The sequence below is a fragment of the Ochotona princeps genome, chromosome 2, assembly GCF_030435755.1.
Source record: "Ochotona princeps isolate mOchPri1 chromosome 2, mOchPri1.hap1, whole genome shotgun sequence".
Lineage (NCBI taxonomy): Eukaryota > Metazoa > Chordata > Mammalia > Lagomorpha > Ochotonidae > Ochotona > Ochotona princeps.
The window spans coordinates 58,226,680-58,247,707 of NC_080833.1; the positions used below are offsets into that span (position 1 = coordinate 58,226,680).

General features: G+C 40.6%; 1 protein-coding gene across 2 annotated transcripts in view; it reads right to left on the reverse strand.

Annotated features, from left to right (window-relative positions):
* The window catches only part of ANKRD13C (ankyrin repeat domain 13C), a 79,216-nt gene that overhangs the window by 15,883 nt on the left and 42,305 nt on the right, over positions 1–21,028 (reverse strand). For both annotated transcript variants that reach the window (XM_058657976.1, XM_058657967.1), the window contains exons 4-9: positions 19,996–20,081; positions 17,940–17,985; positions 10,724–10,790; positions 9,696–9,840; positions 6,906–7,037; positions 4,370–4,531 (exon numbers count right to left, since the gene is read on the reverse strand). In XM_058657976.1, coding sequence (XP_058513959.1) covers positions 4,370–4,531; positions 6,906–7,037; positions 9,696–9,840; positions 10,724–10,790; positions 17,940–17,985; positions 19,996–20,081 — 638 coding nt within the window. The remainder of the gene's footprint in view (positions 1–4,369; positions 4,532–6,905; positions 7,038–9,695; positions 9,841–10,723; positions 10,791–17,939; positions 17,986–19,995; positions 20,082–21,028) is intronic.

Sequence of the window (21,028 nt, forward strand, 5' to 3'; positions counted from 1 at the left end):
TTCTCTTCATTATGTTAGAAGCTGAACATACCAGCCGTTCACAAGTTTAACATGAACTCTAATCTGACTTCAAAAAACTTGAAATTCAGTTGTAAATGAAAAAAAGACACCAATATGAACATTAGTCAGAAATCTTAAGCAGTACTGTCAGGCCAATAATCAAGCATGCATGGTGACTGGCCACAAGACCCTCCCAAGTGAAATCAAGAATCATCCAAGAACACCTAGTTTGTAGCTTGACTTATTATTAAAATACCCTAATACAAATGGACTTCTACCCAACCACATAAGCAAAGAACTCAAACGTATGCAATGCCAATGAAAAAGACAAAGATGCCTCAGCGCCACATCAGTCAATGTCCCTCAGATTTTAGGGGACAAAGTTCCAGATCAAAAAGAAAGGAATCTAGTGCTCTTTCCACTGGCCCATCTCTCCCTTTAAATGTATTTTAATAAAATTTGCTTTTCAACTCCTGTTTTGCTTCTCTGAACCATAATTAATTCCTCCATCAGTAATAAAGAATTGAGGCAAGCCATACTCAATTCTTTAAAAAAAAAAAAAAGGATTTATTTATTTTTATTGGAAAGTCAGACATGCAGAGAGGAGGAGAGACAGAGAGGAAGATTCTCTGTCCAATGATTCACTCCCTAAGTGACCACAATGGCCGGTGCTGTGCCGATCCAAAGTCAGGAGCCAGGAACTTCCTCCAGGTCTCCCACACAGGTGCAGGGTCCAAAGGCTTTGGGGCATCCTCAACTGCTTTCCCAGGTCACAAGCAGGGAACTGGATGGGAAATGGAGCTGCCAGGATTAGAACTGGCACCCATATGGGATCCCAGCAAGTCCAAGGTGAGGACTCTAGCTGCTAGCCCATGCCACCAGGCCCAAATGTATTAACATGTTAACAAGTAGTCTGGGGAGAATCCAGATGGCTGAATACGGTAAGGACACACTTAAACAGATGGAAAAAAATTATCCATTGTGAAACAGAGAGGGTAAATTCCAAGAAACAGAAGAAGACAGAACAACAGAAGAAGAATACCCAGAAACTGACAGACAGGAAAGAAACAGACATAATGGTGTGGTGGTGTAGAGAGCTATACCACAGCATTCCAGGAGTGATGATCTGAATCGTACCAGCAGTTAGAACTTAGCCAGCAACAATGTTGGAAGGGACGTTCACTGAGAGCTCAGGAGGAGAACCCAGACAAAGAACTGCCTGTCCTACTGGTCTGATTTGATCAGGAGCAGAAAAACATGGTGGATTTCATATTCCAGTCTGTCCCCTAGGGCAATATCAGATGCCATTTTGTTTAAGGAGGCAAGGGCTATGGACAGGACTGCACATGCACTGAGCTGGGAGTGAAATCATTTCTGGCTCAGCAAACTACAACAGCATGACATCCAATAGGTTCCACCCAAGATAGAGCCGGTAGCCCTCAGACCTGAAGGCCACCACATCAACCACTCTAGCAGTGGCACATCAGGTACCATTTCATACAGTGTGGCAAAGAATTTAAGATTGCAAGGGACAACAGTGAGCTGCATATGTACTGAACTCGGCAAGAACTCACTGAACTCACTGCATTACACTGATACCACAGGAAAATAACACAAACTATGGCATTCTACGGGTCAAAATAGGTCTGTGTGGCCCTCAGACCTAACAGCCAACAGATTCCAGCAATCAGCACTGCCAAACACCTAGCTATATAGGATACCTGGTGTCTGTCTAATCCTGGGAGCTGCTCCAATCAGAAGTGGGAGAAAGGTTGTACAGACAATGGTGCAGCCTCAGCACGGCATCACAGCAAGTGGAGACAAGTGAGCCAGGAACTGGGGCTACCAAGACCATGGTGGAAATCCAACAGAAGAACCCAGACCTGAAACTACCTGGAGGTAATGGCACAAGGGACTGCAAACGAAGAGCCGTGCAACAACCATAATAAGTAAAACTGAATTGTAGACCTGTGGGTGACACAGCTTAGAAACCTGCCCCAAGGAGAAGACTCTGCTAAACAGAAGTGCAATGACCAAGAGCAAAAGAAGAGACACGGGCACAATGAATATTACTGAAGACTCCCCTGTAAAGGAGCAAAAGTCTGCCAACATCAGAGTTAACTGAGGAAGACATTGAGCAAATGGGGGATGCAGAATTCAAAACACTTGTTATAAAACTTCTTATCAACAATGAGAAGCAAGCATTCAAGGAATTCATGGTATATGTCACAGTGAAAATGAATCAAATGAAAACTGATATATCAGGTATATCAGAAATTAAGAATAAAGTGGAGCAAATTAAAAGTACAGTGGAGAGTCTCCAAAATAGAATGAAGGAGGCAGAAGAAAGAATCTCAAAATTAGAAGATATTTCCTGTCACAATGGAGAAACAATAAAAAAGCTGGGTCAGGGCAAAAAAAGTATTCAAGAATTCAAAGACACTATGAAAAGGCCAAAGATAAGAGTTATGGGAATCCCAGAAGGTGCAGAATGAGAAAAAAGCTGAATTTAAAAAAAAAGTATGTAATGAAATAATAAGGGAAAATTTCCCTAATCTAGAGAAAGAATTGGGAAACAACATCCAGGAGGGGCACAGAACTCCCAACAGGGTTGACCAAAAGCAATCTTTATAACAACACATGATCATCACGCTCTCATCAATCAAACATAAGGAAAACATCCTTAAATGTGCATGTGAAACAAATCAACTGACATATAAAGGAATGCCAGTTGAATTCACAGGAGATCTCTCACACCACCCAAGTCTCTAGATTGGGGCAGGGTCACAGGAGCACTTCAGATTGCCTGGAGAGAGGGTCTGAGAATGTGTTAGCGTAGGAACAGCTGAGCACATGTTTGATAGAGAAGGAATGATTTCGGGGTCTTCTACAAACCAGGTCACTGCACTTATAGGTAGGTAAAGGACTGAGATGAATTTGTTTAGAGGAGGAAACCAGAGGGCATGTCTGGGACAGGCCTGCCCACGTGGGAGAGCTGGGCTGTGGAATGGCATCACCTGTCACACACTGGCACTTGCAAAAGCTGGGGCTAGGGTGCATGCCTGGCTGGTCTAGGCTGCAGTACCTGCCCCCATGTGTCGGAACATGGGTAGCCATATCAGACTGGGCTGCAGCATCCACCAGAATGCCAAAGAACCAGATCTGGGGGCATATTCTGTAGGGAAATTGTGGATTCACCTCTGTGGGACTGCAGCATTTAACAGTTTACATAGCGAGCTAATGTGGTGACAGACTGAGCCCAGTTGGATTATGGAACTCACCTGACAGGAACTTGTGTGACACTTGGGGTAACTAAGGCTAGAAAAAGAAAAGGCCAGCTGGTGCCAGAATTCAGCATCCATTGGTGTATGTAAGGGTCAGGACTGAGGGAAAACCATGCCAAGCAGGGCTACTGACCCCACTGGCACACATTGAGGTCCAGGGCTGAAAGCAGACCTGGTGTGAGAAACTGTAAACCTCCTACTAGGCTGCAACTCCTGCTGGGGCGCATGGAAGCTTGGGTAAGGGGCAGGCCAGGTTAGGTAACTACGCAGCACTTATTAATGTTGTGTGTGGGCCACTTCTGGGAACAGGACATGCTACAACACCTGCCAGTGTGAGCTGAAAGTGTGGGTGGGCCATGCCAGGTTGGGTCGAGGCATGCGCCAGCCAACACAAGACTCAGGATTGGTTAACTGGCCTGGTATGGGAGCTCTCTGCACACCCCTGCTGAGCTCCAACTGATGATTATAAGAGCCAGTTGTAGGCACAACTGGTGGGGCAAGACTGCAGCACCAATCAGCATGTGTTTGAAGTGAGTCTGGAGTGGTCCACACTGGAATGGACTCTAGCATTGCTTGTGCTCACAAGTACCAGAATGTGTGTGGGACAGGCTAGACCAGGCTGAAGCACCTGCTAGTGAATGCTGACACTAGGGTGGGCAATCTCAGACTGGGCTACAGCACCAGCTGACAAATCTAAGATCTGGGACTGGAAGTGCGCTGGGTAGGGGAACTTTGGGGACTCCCTTGCTTGGCTGCTTTACCAACTGATACCCATGAAAGCCAGAATGGATGTAGGCCACCTAGCTAGGCCACAACTCCAGTTGGCAGGTGCCAGTGCTGGGTACGAGTTATGTCAAGCTGGACTGCTGTACCCCTTGACAGGTTCAAGATCTGGGACTATGAACATGCCTAGCAGGAGAATGGTGGACACTCTCCTGCTAGGCTGTACCTAACAGAAAAAAAAAAATAAATACATGATAAGTAAAACCTGAATACATTTATATAAATTTAACTGAATATCAGAAATAACCACTGTTCCTTTTTTCCCTGACAAAACCGTAAGTTAGGAGAAATAAAAACTATACCTCAAAATTCTGTTCCATTATGTTTCCACCTTTACTCAAACTCTCCATGATGGCCTTATTTCGAAGAATATCTTCTTCACTGAGATGTTCTCTTCTTTTTCTTGATTCTAACACAAGTCCATTCACTAGATAAAAATCCGCCAAAAATTTTCCCACTCTTTCCTAAAACAAAATCATATTTTTTCAAAATAACAAAATTTAAAGTTTGCCTTAGATTATAAAAAGTTTCAAGCAAACACATTTCAATAAACATGTAGGTGGTAATAGATGTGGAAATTATCAAGTTGTCTTATGCATTCTACTACATTAAAAATGTGCAAAACTATACATTTTGAATTAATAAAAGAAAATATAAAATACATAAAAATTTATGGCAGTCAAGTTAAATAAAAATACCATCTAGTACTCCTTTACAATCTACTCCCAAGTGGCACAAAGCTATTTGAAAACATTATTAAACCAAACAACAAATATCATGAGTGACAAGGAGGGGTCAGGCATAACACTGTTCCCATTTTATAGTTAGAAAAAAGTGGAATAAAAGAAAATACATAGTCTAAGACATGTAAAAATCTCTAATATATCTAGAATCAATGACTTGTTCAAATCCTCTGTTCTCCAACAAGATCAAATTCCATCTACAGCCACTTACTGCTTTCAAGGAAGCAGAAATAACAGAGAAGTCTTGTTCACCAACACAATTAAGTGTTTAAATTAAGAATTGGGATAGGGAAACCATAGCGGTATAAAAACATCAGGAAAACATCATTTCCTTTCAATTAAGTTACATTAACCTTGACTTTGTCAGACTAGTAAGTGGCCATAGGTTCAAATAACTTACTTCAGGAACAAAGTAAAATAAAATCTAAAACTTACTAAAAGTAAACTTCTCATTTCTTCTTGTATACAATTCACCAGTCCACCTTATTGCTGTTTGCTAGCCTTCTAAAATTAAGTGTTTTGTTATTTCCTGGTCAACCTTGTTACAAGCAGGCTCCTTTCCAGGCACCAGAAAGAGAAAAACAAAAAAAAAAAATTTGTGCCAGTTTCTACCTACAAAATGGGAACTATAATCATTACTGACTCCCTCCTTACCTGTAAAAGATTTAAGAAGACCACCTAGATGCTGTTCAAGAGCTTTGAGCTGCTTAGCAGTCTCACTAGATGAATACCAGTTTCAATTTTTATCTTCTCTTGAAGTGATCGGTCTAATGCTGTCCAGAAGAATAGAGCACAAATAAGACTTCAAAGTCAACCAATGGGCTGCAAGGCAGGATCTCACAATCCGAAATCCTAAAATGCCATTTGTTGCCAGTACACTTAGAAATATTGATCGGTCTATATCTTATAGTCAGAATGTGTCTGTGGCTGGAAAATACTCAGATAGTAATGACCAGTTTTTGAAACCTTGTAATGAAAAATGGTTTATTAAATTATTATATCAATTTAACAAGGTAAGTATATTTTCCATAATCGAACAACTCTATCTCTTGCTGCTTATAATAGGCAATGCAAAATGATGGTAAGCAGAACATCATTTCTGTCAGAAAACTAGATACAAATGTGTCTATTTAGCTAAATGTTCAAAAATAAGAATGGATAATTAACTTACAATATTTCAAAATATGAAATACCATGCAGTTGCTACAAAGAATGAAGAACTGTATATACTTATAATAAAAGATTCCTATGGCACATTAAAGAGTGAAAAAAAAAGTCACTTGCAAAACCACAGATACAATATGATACTGCATACAAAGTAAATATCAACAACAAAAGGCTACATATTACTATGGATAAATATTTTTGTATGGACAGAATAAAAAGATGTCTAAAGAACATTTAAATAGATTACCAAGCCGAGTGCTGGAATTGTGGGTGCTGGTCAAGGGGGACGCTTAGCTCTATGTATAAAGTTGCATGAAGGTTAGTTACATGTCAGTTTCGTTAAGCGATGATACCCAGGTGTTCAATCATGATGTTGCTGTACGGATATTTTTCTAGTGAAATTAATGCTCATGAGCAGACTGAGTAAAGCATGTATTATTATTCTCCAAAGCACGGATGGACTTTGTTCGCTCAGTCAAAGATCTTTAGAGCAAAGGCCAATTTTTCCAGAAGGAATTGTAATTTCTGCCTTCATGCTAAAGTATGGAAACACTGCCTCCGTGTCTGGCCTGCAGAGTGCTGAGTCCAGATCACAACAGCATCAGCTCTTCCCTGATTTCCAGCCTCGTACATTGCTCTACGATTCTAGACTTGCCAACTGATACGTTCTCATGAGCCAGTTCTTTAAAAGAAATCATTTCTCCCACCCTATTTTTCTCCCTCACTCTTTCCTTCTCTTTCAGGGAAATAAATCTTGATACATTTTGGCATTGTAAGCAACCACTGAAATTACACATCTGGATTCAAGGAAATGAAAATAAACTACTTGAAGATAATTTTGTAAACTAATACTTCCTGCATTTCTATCCCATTACTTAGGTGATACTAAATATTAATTTTAAGCTTAAATATCTAGATTTACACATACTGTTTTATCTTCCCGAAAAAGCCATCCAGTTTGGGCACGTGTGAAAGAAATTGATTTGGTTGATAAAGTTGCAGAGTAAATGTCACTGCTCATTAAAATGTCAACCTCTTCTTCTGTTTCCATTTCTGATTCCTGGAATAAAGGCAAAAAATAAATATAAAAATCTAACTTTTTTTCAAGCTATTAATGTTAGATATAAAATACAACAATTTAAATGTTACAAATTTCAAAAAAGAAAGACAGCTTCTAAGTAATGTGAACTTTCATTCACTCTAAAAACAATTAGAAGTCTCAGCTACTTAATGTATTCTCTAATAAGCTAAAATGAATAATAGTCCTTAAAAGCAAGCCACATAAAATACAGTAGTCTAACAGTATTACAAACACATAATAGAAATATAACTAGATTATCCATAAAGTGTACAACTAGAACAATAAAGTCTCTAAAGCAAATGTTTAAGATTACTTAAGAATTAAGTTGACAGACTAAAAACAAAACACACATAGTATCTTGTTTTGTTTTCTATAAACATAGATAAATGGTAGTTTGGTTCTTTTCTAACTCAAAACCCTTTATATCATTGGATTTTATTATTTCCAGTAAGTTCTAAGTGAAAAAAAAGAGGAGAGAGAGAGTAGGATGAGGGAGGAAAACACAGCAGATGAGAAGAGATACTTTCTATATTCCTTTTAGAACAGAAAAGAATCCATGAACATCAACCCTCAAATTTAAACTACAATAACGAACTAAATAAGTTGAAATAGAACATAAGTAGAAGAAGGTCTTAAGCAACACACAGTCCTCATTGCTGGCATATAAAACCTGTTCACCATGACTTTGCGTTTGCTTCAGAGACCAATGGGAGAATGACCAAGTACAGGAGAGTAAGTGAGAAAATACAGTTGAGATTCTAATTCCATAACAGGTCAAGTTACTCTAACTACCACGTGCACTCCCATAAAGAAGAAAAGAAAAGCAAAAATTAGTGAATTGCCTGGGGAATAATTATTTGCAGAGTTTATAATGGCTAAAAACACCATTCTTCACACCTCTTTATACCCAACAGGCCCATTTTTTTTTCTTCACCAACTTTCACTTATATGCAGTCCCCTTATGAGTCTAACTCTACAGAAAACAAAAGCAATCATTCCCTCTACTCTTAAAAATAAAGAATGAGGGCCCGGTATGACAGCCTAGTAGCTAAAGTCCTCATCTTGTATGCACCGGGGTCTATATGGGTGCCAGTTTGTGTTCCAACTGACCCACTTCCCACCCAGCTCCCTGCTTGTGGCATGGGAAAACAGGAGAGAATGGTCCAAAGCCTTGGGACCCTGCACCTGAATAGCAGACCCGGGAAAGGCTCCTGCCTTCGGTTTGGCTCAGCTCTGGCTACTGCAGCTGCTTGGGGAGTGAATCAGTGGACGGAAGAGCTTCCTCTCTGTCTCTCCTCTCTCTGTATATCTGACTTTGCAATAAAAATAAATACATTAATAATAATCAATAAAATAAGGACTTCCATAAACTATGTCAGACTCAATAAGAGAAATGCTAGGGGATATGGATCTTCCATTTGTTTCTAAACAGATAATTTTCCTTCCAACTTTCCTCATCCTGTTTCTTATGTAAGAAATATCTAAAAGTACAACATGCAAGACAAACAAGGTCTTGTCAACAGGTAAAGCAATGGAAAAGTCTAATATATGACATATTTGGGAAAAAAAATAGGCGTAGTAATAATAAAGTAAAAAATGAAATAACAAAAAATAAAGGCAAAGCAAAAGCAGCTAAAGTTAAAAAAAAAGATAAAATTCATCATACAGATACTGCAAAAGTTTTTTCTTTGGTTTATCAAGGAAAGAGAATACACAGGGCCCAGTGAGGTAGCCTAGTGGCTAAAGTCCTCGCCTTGCATGCGCCAGGATCTTATGTAGGATCCTATCCTGGCAGCTGAACTTCCCTTCTAGCTCCCTGTTTGTGGCCTGGGAAAGAGTGAGCTAGCGGATGGAAGATTTTTGTCTCTACTTCTCTCTGTAAGTCTGACTTTCTAATAAAAATAAATAGATCTTGGGAAAAAAAAAAAGAATAAACGGTAAAGATAATGGTGCAGCGGTTTTTCAGTGGTGGATGATAGGAAACCTCAACCTGAAAATGTGTGACAAAAAAGAAGGTAACAAAGTATAAGGGAGGAGATAAAGAAAAGGAAGTCAAAGAGTCAGGGACAGTAAAAGGGTCTAGACACAACACACAACACACTCGTAAGAAAAAAAAATGGTCAGTAATACTGAGACAAACTAAGGTCACAGATAATAGATAGTAAAAGGGCCAGTATTTTCAGTTTTCTTCCTTCCTTCCTTCTTCCCTCCCTCCTTCCTTCCTTCCCTCCCTCCTTCCTCCATTTGTTTCTATTTTTCATGATACAATTCCACAGGCTCAGATGTTTCCCCTTCGATCCTCCCCAACTATTTTCCCCCTATTGTTCTCCTATAGTCCTTCCGTGACGGTCACAAGCCCATCATGCCAGTAGTTTCACCATTTGAAAGCCACACAACGCAGGTAAAGGAAGCTGAAGCACATTGATACAGGAGAAAATCAGTGACATTCAGCCAAACAAACTCCAAACTGGTAACCAATTCATTTAAAAAAAAAATAGTGGCAAAGAAAAAATCTTTGGGCATAAACCACTTCAACCATACCTTACGCTTTTAATTAAATAACACTGTGCCCCAGCCAAATACACAGGCATTTTTAACTGCTTAGAAGAATAGTTAGTTCTAAGACAACAAGCTTACCTCGTGATGTATTCGCTGATAAACTTTTTGTTCATTGTCTAATACTACAAAAGATTCAGAGGGTGCTGCATCCCCATTGAAAATGAAGCTTAAATCCCCTCGTTGGCACTTCATGTCAGTAAAGTCTATGAGAGTTGTGTCAAGCCTGTGAAAGATGAATGGATGACAAGTTCTAATGAATAAGGTTTAAATGTGTATTTCCTTTTATCTAGATTTCACTTTACTGAATATACACCTCATCAACCCAGAAAGAGAAAAAAAAAATTCCCTTTTGTTGAAGTATTTTCCTGACTCTAGCTACTAAATAAAAATCACGTCAACATGAAAGATCAGAAAAGGAAAGCAGGCTTGTTTAACATTGTCTTACTCTCTTAGACCATGCTGTCAGCCCAGCAGAATGATTAAGAAGGGCACAGCAATGAAGGGCCCACACACTTGGACTCAGTACTGTCTTTTTGACTTACATGGAACCATGAAGGATCAAATCTTACTTTATCCTTCAACTTGACAAGCCATTGATCTACTCCCAAATTTTTAATCTTTCTGTTTAATTTCTTGGATTTAGATTACCATCCACATTTCCAACACACATGTCCACAGTCCAAAGGCCTTAGGATCATCCTACATGTACAACTTTGCACACTTGGGAATTTACTGTGCTCATTTGTAACTACAAAGACCTGGCATGGTCTAGCCATTGGCTGCTTACAAACAACCTTCCATATATCCCTAGCTTACCTAAGGGAAAATAAAGTATGAGAACAACTTACAAATACAGTAATGTGCTTCAATATTGAATAAACTTTTATATATCACAAGATCAAGATCATCCTAGTCAACTGGTTGATCAAAATACAAAAATCCAAGAAATTGGCTGGGTTAGCTCTTAAGAGATGTTGATCACATAAACCAACGCTATATACAAACTATCACTGAAACCAGTAGCTTCTAAGAATGAAGGGAATAAGATTAGGAATTTTAAGTCTCAATTTTCTTTCATTCAGAAAAAAAAAATCAAGTCACCTTACCTGATATTGATACCTTGTTTATATATTTTACATGCATCAGAAGGCAGAATTCGGGAAAGTAAAGGCACTGTGTTTTTAGAAACAAAAGGTAAAAACTACTTAACATTTATAAGTTTTTAAATTAAGAGTGATATAAACATTTCACTAATTCACCAGATTATAGCACTTTTCTTTAAAATAGAATTTCCATTTAAAATTAAAGACATTTACATGACTCTGAGAAACCTGAAGTATTTCTGTATACTTTACTATACTTCTACTCCAGCCACAGATACATTGAGGGGTAGCACAGTCAATATAATAACAGTCTTGAATACATACTGCTAAGATTATTATAAGGAGTTAAAAATACTCAATGGTAATTAAACCCTCTTGAATAGGCAACCAAACAAAGCTAGACCTTCACCAATCCTGCAAATCTGGAAAAACAGCAGGAAAGTAATAAGAAAATAGAGACATTCTTGGAGGAAAACAGTTGAATTTGAACATCAAATGTGTTGACTGTAGTTCAGTGTCAAAATCTATACAATGAGATTCATACTGTTTACCTACATGTTTCTACATTCAAATACTTCCATCTGTATGTCAATAAAAATTAATAAATCTTCAAAAAATCCTATCACATGTATAAGATATGTATTGAGTCTAAGTTTACCTGTATATGCATTTAGCACGTATTTCATGAATATTGCACAAGATTCAGTGTTTTAAAAAACTGAGCGGTAGACAGAAGACAGAATAGGACAATCATTCATCTCAGCTACATGTTGGCAGCGAAATATGGGACAAATGGAGACTTCATGATGGACCATATCAATCAGTGGACCACCTCATCGAGCGAAACTGGCAGTGACTCATAACTGGAGAACTATTAACTCCACTTGAGCACATATCTCAGAGCATGCCCCACATCCGGGACTTGGGGTGGGCGGGAAACCGGGTGGGGCTTCTCCCTCAATATCCCCTTTTACCTCAGATACATGATGGAAACAATATGGACATAATAGCATTGCCCACCTCCCTATCCCCCTGAACCTTTTTTTTTTTTTTTCTTTTTTTTCTTCTCTTTCTTGATTTTCCTTCAACTATAGTTAACTATGTAAAGATTGTCAACAACAATACAATAAAATGGATTATAAAAAAAAAAAAAAAACTGAGCGGTAAGTTAAATTAGAAGAAAATTATAAGGAAACAAAGATTCTACATTTTAAATTTAAATCAAATGAAAGCACAGGACTAGAGACAAGTTTCAAGTGTAGCAATTTTTAGACATCATGTAAGGCCCCTGCATTCCATAGTGGACAGAGTGCTTGAGTTCAAGTCTGAGCTATGCTTCCAACCCAGCTTCATTGGTATGCACACACTAGTAAGTAGCAGGTAAAAGATCTTTCTCTCTGTCTAGCCTTTTAAATTAATAAAAAGTAAATAATTTCAGGGGCTAGTGTCATGGCATAGCAGGTTAAGCCAGTAAACGATATATGTCATTTTATGATACAGTGTCCCTAATAACGGTGTGGGAATAGCAGCAGAAAATGGAGCAAGTGTTTGGGCCTCTGCCACCCACGTAGGAGACCCAGATGAAAGTCCCAGCTCCTGACTTTGGTCTGGGCCAGAACTGGTTGTTGTGGCCATTTAGGCAGGGAATGAGTTCATAGAAGATCTTGCTGACCTTCAAATAAATAAATAAATCTTTAAAAAGATTAAAAACTAGAAGTAGCTTTTCAGCTTGCTTTCATCCAAAATATACCTAATACACCCATGTCTCTTCTATATCCTAAGAAGTCATTTAATCCAATAAAAACAAGTTCCAGCTTTCCAGACAAATTTTAAACCTTTCTTTATATAAAGAATAAAAAGTTGGGCCCAGCGGCGTGGCCTAGCGGCTAAAGTCCTCGCCTTGAACGCCCCGGGATCCCATATGCGCGCCGGTTCTAATCCCGGCAGCTCCACTTCCCATCCAGCTCCCTGCTTGTGGCCTGGGAAAGCAGTTGAGGACGGCCCAATGCTTTGGGACACTGTACCCGTGTGGGAGACCCGGAAGAGGTTCCAGGTTCCCGGCTTTGGATCGGCAGGCACCGGCCAGTTGCGGCTCACTTGGGGAGTGAATCATTGGACGGAAGATCTTCCTTTCTGTCTCTCCTCCTCTGTGTATACCTGGCTGTAATAAAATGAATAAATCTTTAAAAAAAAAAAAGCTTATTACAGAGAGGGACTAACTAGTAAGTTACGAAAGTTAAAGGATATAAAAAAACATTGTATCTGGGAAGGTATTTAGAGTAGCAAGTAAGTTGCTGATTGGGATGACTACATTGTAGGTTGGGGTGCCCAGTTCAACTCCTGGCCACTTGGATATTTTTGATCCAGCTTCCTCCTAATACACAGCCTGTGAGGCAGCACATGATGGTTCAAGTATTTGGGTCCTTATTACCATTGTAGGAAACTTGAATGGAATTCCAAGTCCCTGGTTTTGGCCTAGTCCGACCCTGGCAACTTGGCATTTGGGAAGCAAACCCTCAGATAGATCACTCTCCATTTGACTCTATTTTGCCCTTTCGGATAAAATGAAAGATGTTTTAATATTTGTTTGTTTTGTCTTTAAAACAGAGGAATTGAGAGAGGGGGAGAGTTGTCAATTTCTACTGTTTTGAAAAGAAAGTTGAGTAAACAACAGCAACATTATAAATGTTTAAATGATTAAAGCTCCACCTTTGAGCCACTGAGAACATGTGGTGAGCTGTCCCCAGGCCTGCCCAAGCTCCAGAATCTTCTCCCTTCCTGGTGAGTACACTGAGAGGGGAATCCTGGAGAACAGGGCGGGCCCAGGCCCCACCTGCCACCAACATCATGCGGTGGGTGGGATCTGGAGGGTGCAACCGTGGGGGCTGGATGGGAGGACTTCCTGCAGCCTGTTGGCTGTTGCGAGATCCCAGGCCGGGTCAGACTCCATGCACGGAGCCCTGATTCCAGCCACCGTGAATACGCAGTGAGCTGTCCCCAGGTGGCCAATGCACCATTTGGTGCCAGGCCCTGCCTGCTGGCCACCAGGCAGCAAGCTCTGGGATTTTACGGGTATGAATTGCTGCCTAGGTACCTCCATGCTGTGCCCATTGTGCCTCTGGGCTGCGAATCAATCCTGAAGACTCCCAACAACAGAGTTAACTTCTCCTTGAAGGTAAGCAAGGGTACTGAGACCTGGTGGTTTAGAGGAGAGGGACCAGATGATCTGTGAGTCAGACTGATATACCAGCCTCCTTTGAGTCCTGTGTATAACTTGTTAGCTCCAAACGATGCTGACCAGCACACACCAGTCCATGTGAAAGCTTAGGTTGGGGGCTTATCTAGCGGGACCAGATCGTAGTAAATGACAAAATGTTGGATCAGGGGATGGGTCATATTAGGCAGGGCCATGACATTAACTAGCACATAAGAGAACCATTTTTGGGGGTAGATTCTGGTGGGGGATGTGTGGGCCAAACCCTGTGGAAAAACTAGTCCTACTGGTGAGCTCAAGAGTTGGGGGTGATGGGCTCAGCTAGGTGTGAACAAAGAACCTGCCAACACTCACGGATGAAGGAATCAAGTCTGGGCTGGTCAAGGCAGCAGCACCCGAATGTGCATCCTAAAATAGGCTGTAGGGGTGGGCTGCAATATTCACCAGCTCATACAAGGCCAAGTGAAAGGCCAGACTCTGCTAAACACTGGCCTACCACCCAATGGCATGTATGACAACTGAGTCTGGGAGTGGGTCAAATGAAGGAACTTGGGAAATACCCGTAGTGGGTCACAGCCCACTATGAACACATGGTCCAGGCCTGGGGATTGGACAAGTAGGGCAAAGTAGCTCTAATGGGTGACTAATGTGTAGGTTGGTTATGGAAGGGGGTGGACCAGGCAGGGCCGAGCAAGGCTCTTACACCTACTGGTCTACATGAGCCAGGGATGCTAGGCCACAGCACCTAAGGCAAAGGCCAAGAAAGGTGAGGGGCTGTGCCAAGCTGAGTCACAGCAACCACTGGCATGTGCACAATCTATGGCTGGAAACAGGCCCGGTTGGGGAGCTGTGAAAGCACATGCTTGCTGGGTTGGGGCTCCCACTGGTGAATGCAGGGGCTGGAGTGGGGGCTGCATTCTGGTCTGGACATGGCTGCAGTCTCCCTTGGCACAAGTGTGAACTGGGGCTGGGAGCACTTAGCCGGCCTAGACTCCAGCACCATCTGGTGCTCTGGAGAACCAGGGTAGATATAGGAAGGACTAGGATAGGTCTCTGTCCCTGCTGAGCTATGTGTGAGCTTTATGTGGGTAAGGACGAGCCTTGGCTGGACTGAAACATCCAACAGTAACAACCAGAATGGGTTGAAGGCCAGTCAGGAAAGGCCACTGTTCCAGCTAGGACAGGAGATAGACTGAGTAGGGCTGGTGCATGAACCCACCAGTTTGTGCAATTTCTGGCATTAGGAGAGGTTCTGACGGAGGAGCCTGGGCAACTCCTCTGGCAGGACACAGTCACTGCAGGTGAGTACAAGAACCACAATAAGGAGCAGCCCAGACCAGGCCAGAGAAAGGTACCCACCAGCATACATTTGGTATAGGTCAGGGTGGACCAGGCTGAACCAGTTCACATCACCCACTGACGAATCCAAGCACCAGAACAGTATTGGTCAGGCTAGGTATGGTTGCAACACATACCAGTACACATTACAGCTGGGATAGGGTGCATGCTGGGCTGGGCTAGACTGTAACACTCACCAGCAGGAACTGGGGGTGGGCCGGGCGGGGCCAGGCTAAGCACCAACTGGCAAATGCCGAGGCAAGGTGGGCCATGCCAGACTGGGCCACAGCACCCAACCAGCACATGTGAGAATCAGGGAGGGAAGGCGTAAAGCTGGTAGGGGGAATATGGAGTGTCCCCCTGCTGCAACACCTCACCCACTGGAGAGTGTGAATTCAGATGGGGGCAGACAAGACCAGGCAGGGGTACAACACCTGTGGGCCTCATGTGAGCCAGATCAGGGAAGAGCCAAGCTTGGATGACTGTCCCTACTGGTGTAAACATAAATCAGAATGGGTGAGGGTTGGATGGGCTTTGCTACAGCATCAGATGGCAGATGCTGGCACTGGTGATTAGTCTGCGAAGTTAAACTACAGAACCACCTGGAAAGTACATGATCCAGGAGTGGGAGTGGCCTAGCAGGGAAATAGTGGGAACCTCCCTCTTGGGTTATCACTCCCACAGGAGAGCACGAACACCAAGACAGGGACAGACCTAGACACCAAGACAGGGACAGACCTGGATAGACATAAAGGCACTCACCAGCATGTACGTGGGCTGGATAGTGGGCCCGGCTGGACTAAACTAGGTTTCAACGCCCAATGACATGTATGAGAGCTGAGTGGGATGTGGGACAGACTGGACTAGTCTGCTGTACTTACTGGCAAGCATGGGAACCAGGTTAGGAGGTTGGTCGGGTGGGGGTTATTGTGGGTCGCTCTGACTAGGCTGCAGCTCCCATTGGTTTATGTGAGGGTCGAGTGTTTGCTGGGCAGAATCAGGCTGGACTGTAACACTCATTGGTTTGAGTGGAAGACAGGGCTGGAAACAGAACTGACCCAGCAATAGCACCCACCCGCAGATTGGGAGCGATGGACTGTGCTGGGCCCTGTACTTGCAAGTACACACAAGAATCTGGTCTGGGATCACCTCAGATGAAGTTTCTTTGGGGATCTCCCCAATCAAACTGCCAGACTCAGAACCCCAACCATGAAGAGAAGTGCAGGTTCCATCATCTGCCAAGGAGTGGAAATGCCAGACCTGAGCTCCTCAGAGGCTCAGATGGAGCAGTGGACAGCATATCCACGTGCACATGGAAGATATGGCAGTCCACTGGAACCTACAGAGGACACCTGGTACCACAACAGAGAATAGAACAAATCAATCAACTACTCCAGCCATGTGTTGGCAATGAAAATCTGGGCAGAGACTCTAAGGTGGACTATGTCAACCAGTGGATTCTGCAGCAATTTCATCGAGCTTGGAAGGGCGAAATTGGCAGCAATTCAGAACTGTTGAATTATCAAAACCACTTGAGCCGGACCCTGGGGACCTAGATGGGTGGGAGGCTGGGTGGGGCTTCTCACTTTATCTCCCCACTTTGCCCCAGATACAAAGAAAAAAAAAGCAATGATGTGTCAACAATAGTCTCACCCACTTTCCTGCAGCCCTTGACCCTTTGTGCCCTAATCACCTATGTATTATTGTCAAAAATAAAGGGAAAAAAAAGCTCCATCTTTATGCTCATTCACTGAGCTCTGTCCTTAAGCATTGGTGTTGCTTGATCCAGAGATGATCAGAAGCAGACAGCACTACAATTTAATTTTATTTAGTATAAATTTTGAAATAGTTAATGATATTCTGCAAAAACAAATTTGATATATACCAATATCTACTTATCAAAAATTAGGAAAGGAAAATAGAAATCAGAGAAGACAAAATAGAGGTGAAAAAAAAGCTAAGAACAAAAGCAAAAGAAAATCGATAAGCAAAGATTTCTGCTAGATTTTAATTAGTTTATTCCAAAAAGGAAAGTTACATTTTCCAATTCTATTTTGTCCGCCTTCAAGTTAACCGAACAATTAAGCATTCTATGTCTGAAATTATTTTAGCATAATCTGAGTGGTGTACTACTTCAAAGGTAGCAGAATTCGTTAAACTGAAAATAAAATTTTGAAATTTTAAGGTTGACTTACCCAATTTAAGAAAAGAGTTCCTAAATCTAACATTGTTCATCTACAATATTCAAATAACATTGTCAAATACAGGATGGATAGATTCAATGAATAGCAAGATAAAGAATTTCTTTTAAAACTGCAAGCCTTTGTATTGAACTGTTATATATACTGTTTAAATTTGAAGCAATAACCATGCATCATAAATTATTTAGTATCTTACAGTATGTAAAGTTTTAAGAAAAACTGATTTTATTTCATATGAACAAGAAAGAATTTTTTAAATGAAGAAACTACTGCTCTGGAAATGTCCAACAATGTTCTAAGACATTTATCCCGAGTACTCTATTAAAAAGATTAAACTTTCAGTAGTATCTGACAAAAACTTAATAACATAAATATTAAATTTGTTTCACTAATTTACAACAGTTAAGTCTGCACTTGCATTTCTGCATGAATACATATTTTATAGTAAAGCATAGCACATGCTTACCCCAGCTTTGAAAATCCCAGTGAAGTTCTAGATAAAAGTCACCTAGCTAAGAAATACAAGATGAAAAATTACTAAATATGTAATTTGTAACAGCTCTTATATCTGCTTATATTCTGATCTAAAAACACTGTATTCCCAAAATCTCTAGGTAAGAACAGAAATTAACAAAAATTAACTTCAATATTTGGAGTTTCAAGGAAAAAAACAATAAAAACAAATGGTCATTACATAAACTAATACATTCAACAGCACACATTACCACACTTAACTACAAAGGAAAATAACCACTAGTAAATATTTTACAAGATCATGGTCAGTGTTGTGGTTCAACGTGATTAAACACGGGCAACCCATAGCAGAGCATAAGTTAAGCCCCGGCAATTCTTCTTGCAGTTGAGCTCCCTGCTGAGTAGAAAGGCAGCAGATGTCCAAAGTACAGGAGCCTTCCTGGACTCCTGACCCACTTGAGAGATCAGGGAGGATTTTTCCAGGCTCCTGGCTTCAGGAGGCCTAGACTTGGCTGCTGCACCCATTTAAGGAGTTCATCAGTAGGATGGAAGAGTTCTCTGAGTGTCTGTCTCTATTCTCTCTCTCTCTCTGTCACTGTGCCTTTCAAATAGATAAGCCTTAAAACATTCTATAAGAACATTTTCATCACATAGGAACATATCAAATCTGTTAGGCATTTAAATTTATAACAAATACTCCAAGCCCAGCATAATCAAAAAAGAAAAAAAACAATGATAATAGGCAATATTTTAAAAATCATTAACTTCAGAGATGTTACTAAAAATAACTACCAAAATGATTACTTGTAAAACTCCTAACAGTTTTCAAAAATGGCCTATTATGATAGAAAAAATGTTTGTGGGTAGTGATAACACAAGTTTAATAAATATGAAATATGTTTTCCTAGGAGATCTTTGGAGAAAATTTAATTTTGCAAATTAGATACCAAAGACTAAATGCTAGGGTACTAATAACAATTAAATATTTTTTAAAAAAATTATACATGTTGAATGTAAGCAATGTACTGCAACATAAAACCACCATCAAGTTATTATGTACTATTTTAAACCATAAAGAAAGTAAACTTTAATAATAGATATTATTATAACCTAAAGAAAGCAATTTTTGACTCTTTCTGGTTCTTTTTGTATCTCTTCAAATTTTAAAACTAAAACCAAACAAAATAGTAGCCTTAGAAAGCAAATCCCCATGATAGATTATTCTCCCACAGTTCTTCCAGACATCCAACATACAGAGAAAGAGGACAATAGAAAATAAATCTCTCTCACTTTCAAAGCAGTACAGCCAGCACTTACCACCAGAGGTTTTGTTACATAAAGAAATGTGTATCAATTCTAGCAACAACAGCAGTTTGGTTCTTAGGGAATGTGCCAATCCAAAGAACAAAGAAAAATTATTCCCATTAATTATGACTTAGCTCCTTTATTTTTAAAGAGTTCTCATTTAATTTATTGAAAGTAATCTTCATCTTCCTAGTTCAAAGTAAAGGGTGTTCTGGGCCCGGCGGTGTGGCCTAGCGGCCAAAGTCCTCACCTTGGACATGCTGGGATTCCACGTGGAGCCTGTTCTAATCCCTGCAGCTCTACTTCCCATCCAGCTCCCTGCTTGTAGCCTGGGAAAGCAGTCAAGGACAGCCCAAAGCCTTGGGACCCTGCACCTGTATGGGAGACCTGGAGGAAGTTCCTAGCTCCTGGCTCCAGACTGGTGCAGCACCTGCCATCCCAGTCACTTGGGGAGTGACTCATTGGACGGAAGATCTTCCCTCTGTCTCTCCTCCTCTCTGTATATCTGACTTTGTAATAAAAATAAATAAATCTTAAAAAAAAAAAAAGGTAAATGTGTTCTACCAAGAATATGCTAATATAACAGGCTTGTTACTTACTTCAATTATTGCTTAATTTAAGTATGATTTTTTTCATCACTATTGACCCCCTTTAATATTTGTGAAAATCTATTTTTTAACAATATTGAAACTATCTTTACAATCATTGTTTAGATGCAAAATCAGCAAAGAAATATATCCTACCTCTTTCAGGGCTTTTAATAATCGAGGTCGTTTTTCTTCAACACTTTCCCTGGACTGCTGCTTAAGTTTTCTTAGAAGAGCTGTAACTAAAGTTTAAAAGAAAAAAAAGATGTGATTTTAGCCATGCTGAAAATCACCCTCGGGATTATTCCCATAGATAAACTCACAAGGGAGACTAGCATATCAGGAAGCAAAGATACGCTGCAGCATGCATCTACTCCAGAATAAAAGGCGGACTCCAAATGAAACTGTTCAATATAACTCGACAATATATTAGATTTCCACCACTGCCAAAACCTACAATGCTATGATACACTTAAGCAGCAGAATGCTGAACTTATGATTGTTGCTCAAGGATTATACTATTGTAATAACACGGTGAAAATGGCAGGTAGGGGAGAACAGCAAGGGAGGAAGGGGAGTTGGAGGGGATTCCCTATACCTACAAAGCCGTATCATGAGAAACAATAATAATAAAATATAGAAAATAGATAAGATACATGTACATGTATGTATATACTTGTTATAACTGCAATACATTTTTCTGCTTTATATTTTTGAAAGGAGAGCCACCTCCTGCTGGCTCACTTCTGAAATGCCCACACTAACCAAAATTGGACAGGGCCAAAGCCGGAAACCAAGAACTCAACCCAGACGTCCAATCTGGCTGACGGGCTGGACTACCTGAGCCACCTGCTTCCTGCCACTATCCATATTAACAAAAAGTCAGAATCAGGAACCAGAACCGAGACTCACATTCTAACTTGGCATCTTAACGACAAAACTAAATTCTTCTGCTCTTCCATAAATATTAAGAAGACAATTTATTAATATTTGAGGGTATCTTAGAGTAACAGAAAATTAAGACAGAATTAAGGGTACAGGGGAATGAATTTGTAGAAATAAGGTTAATAAAACTGATATGATCTTCCAAAAATAGTGAGAAAAGGATTCAATAACAACCTGCCACTCATGAGGGAGAATGGCTGCGGTTCTTGGCTCGCAGCTTCATCCAGGCCAGACTCCAGCTTTT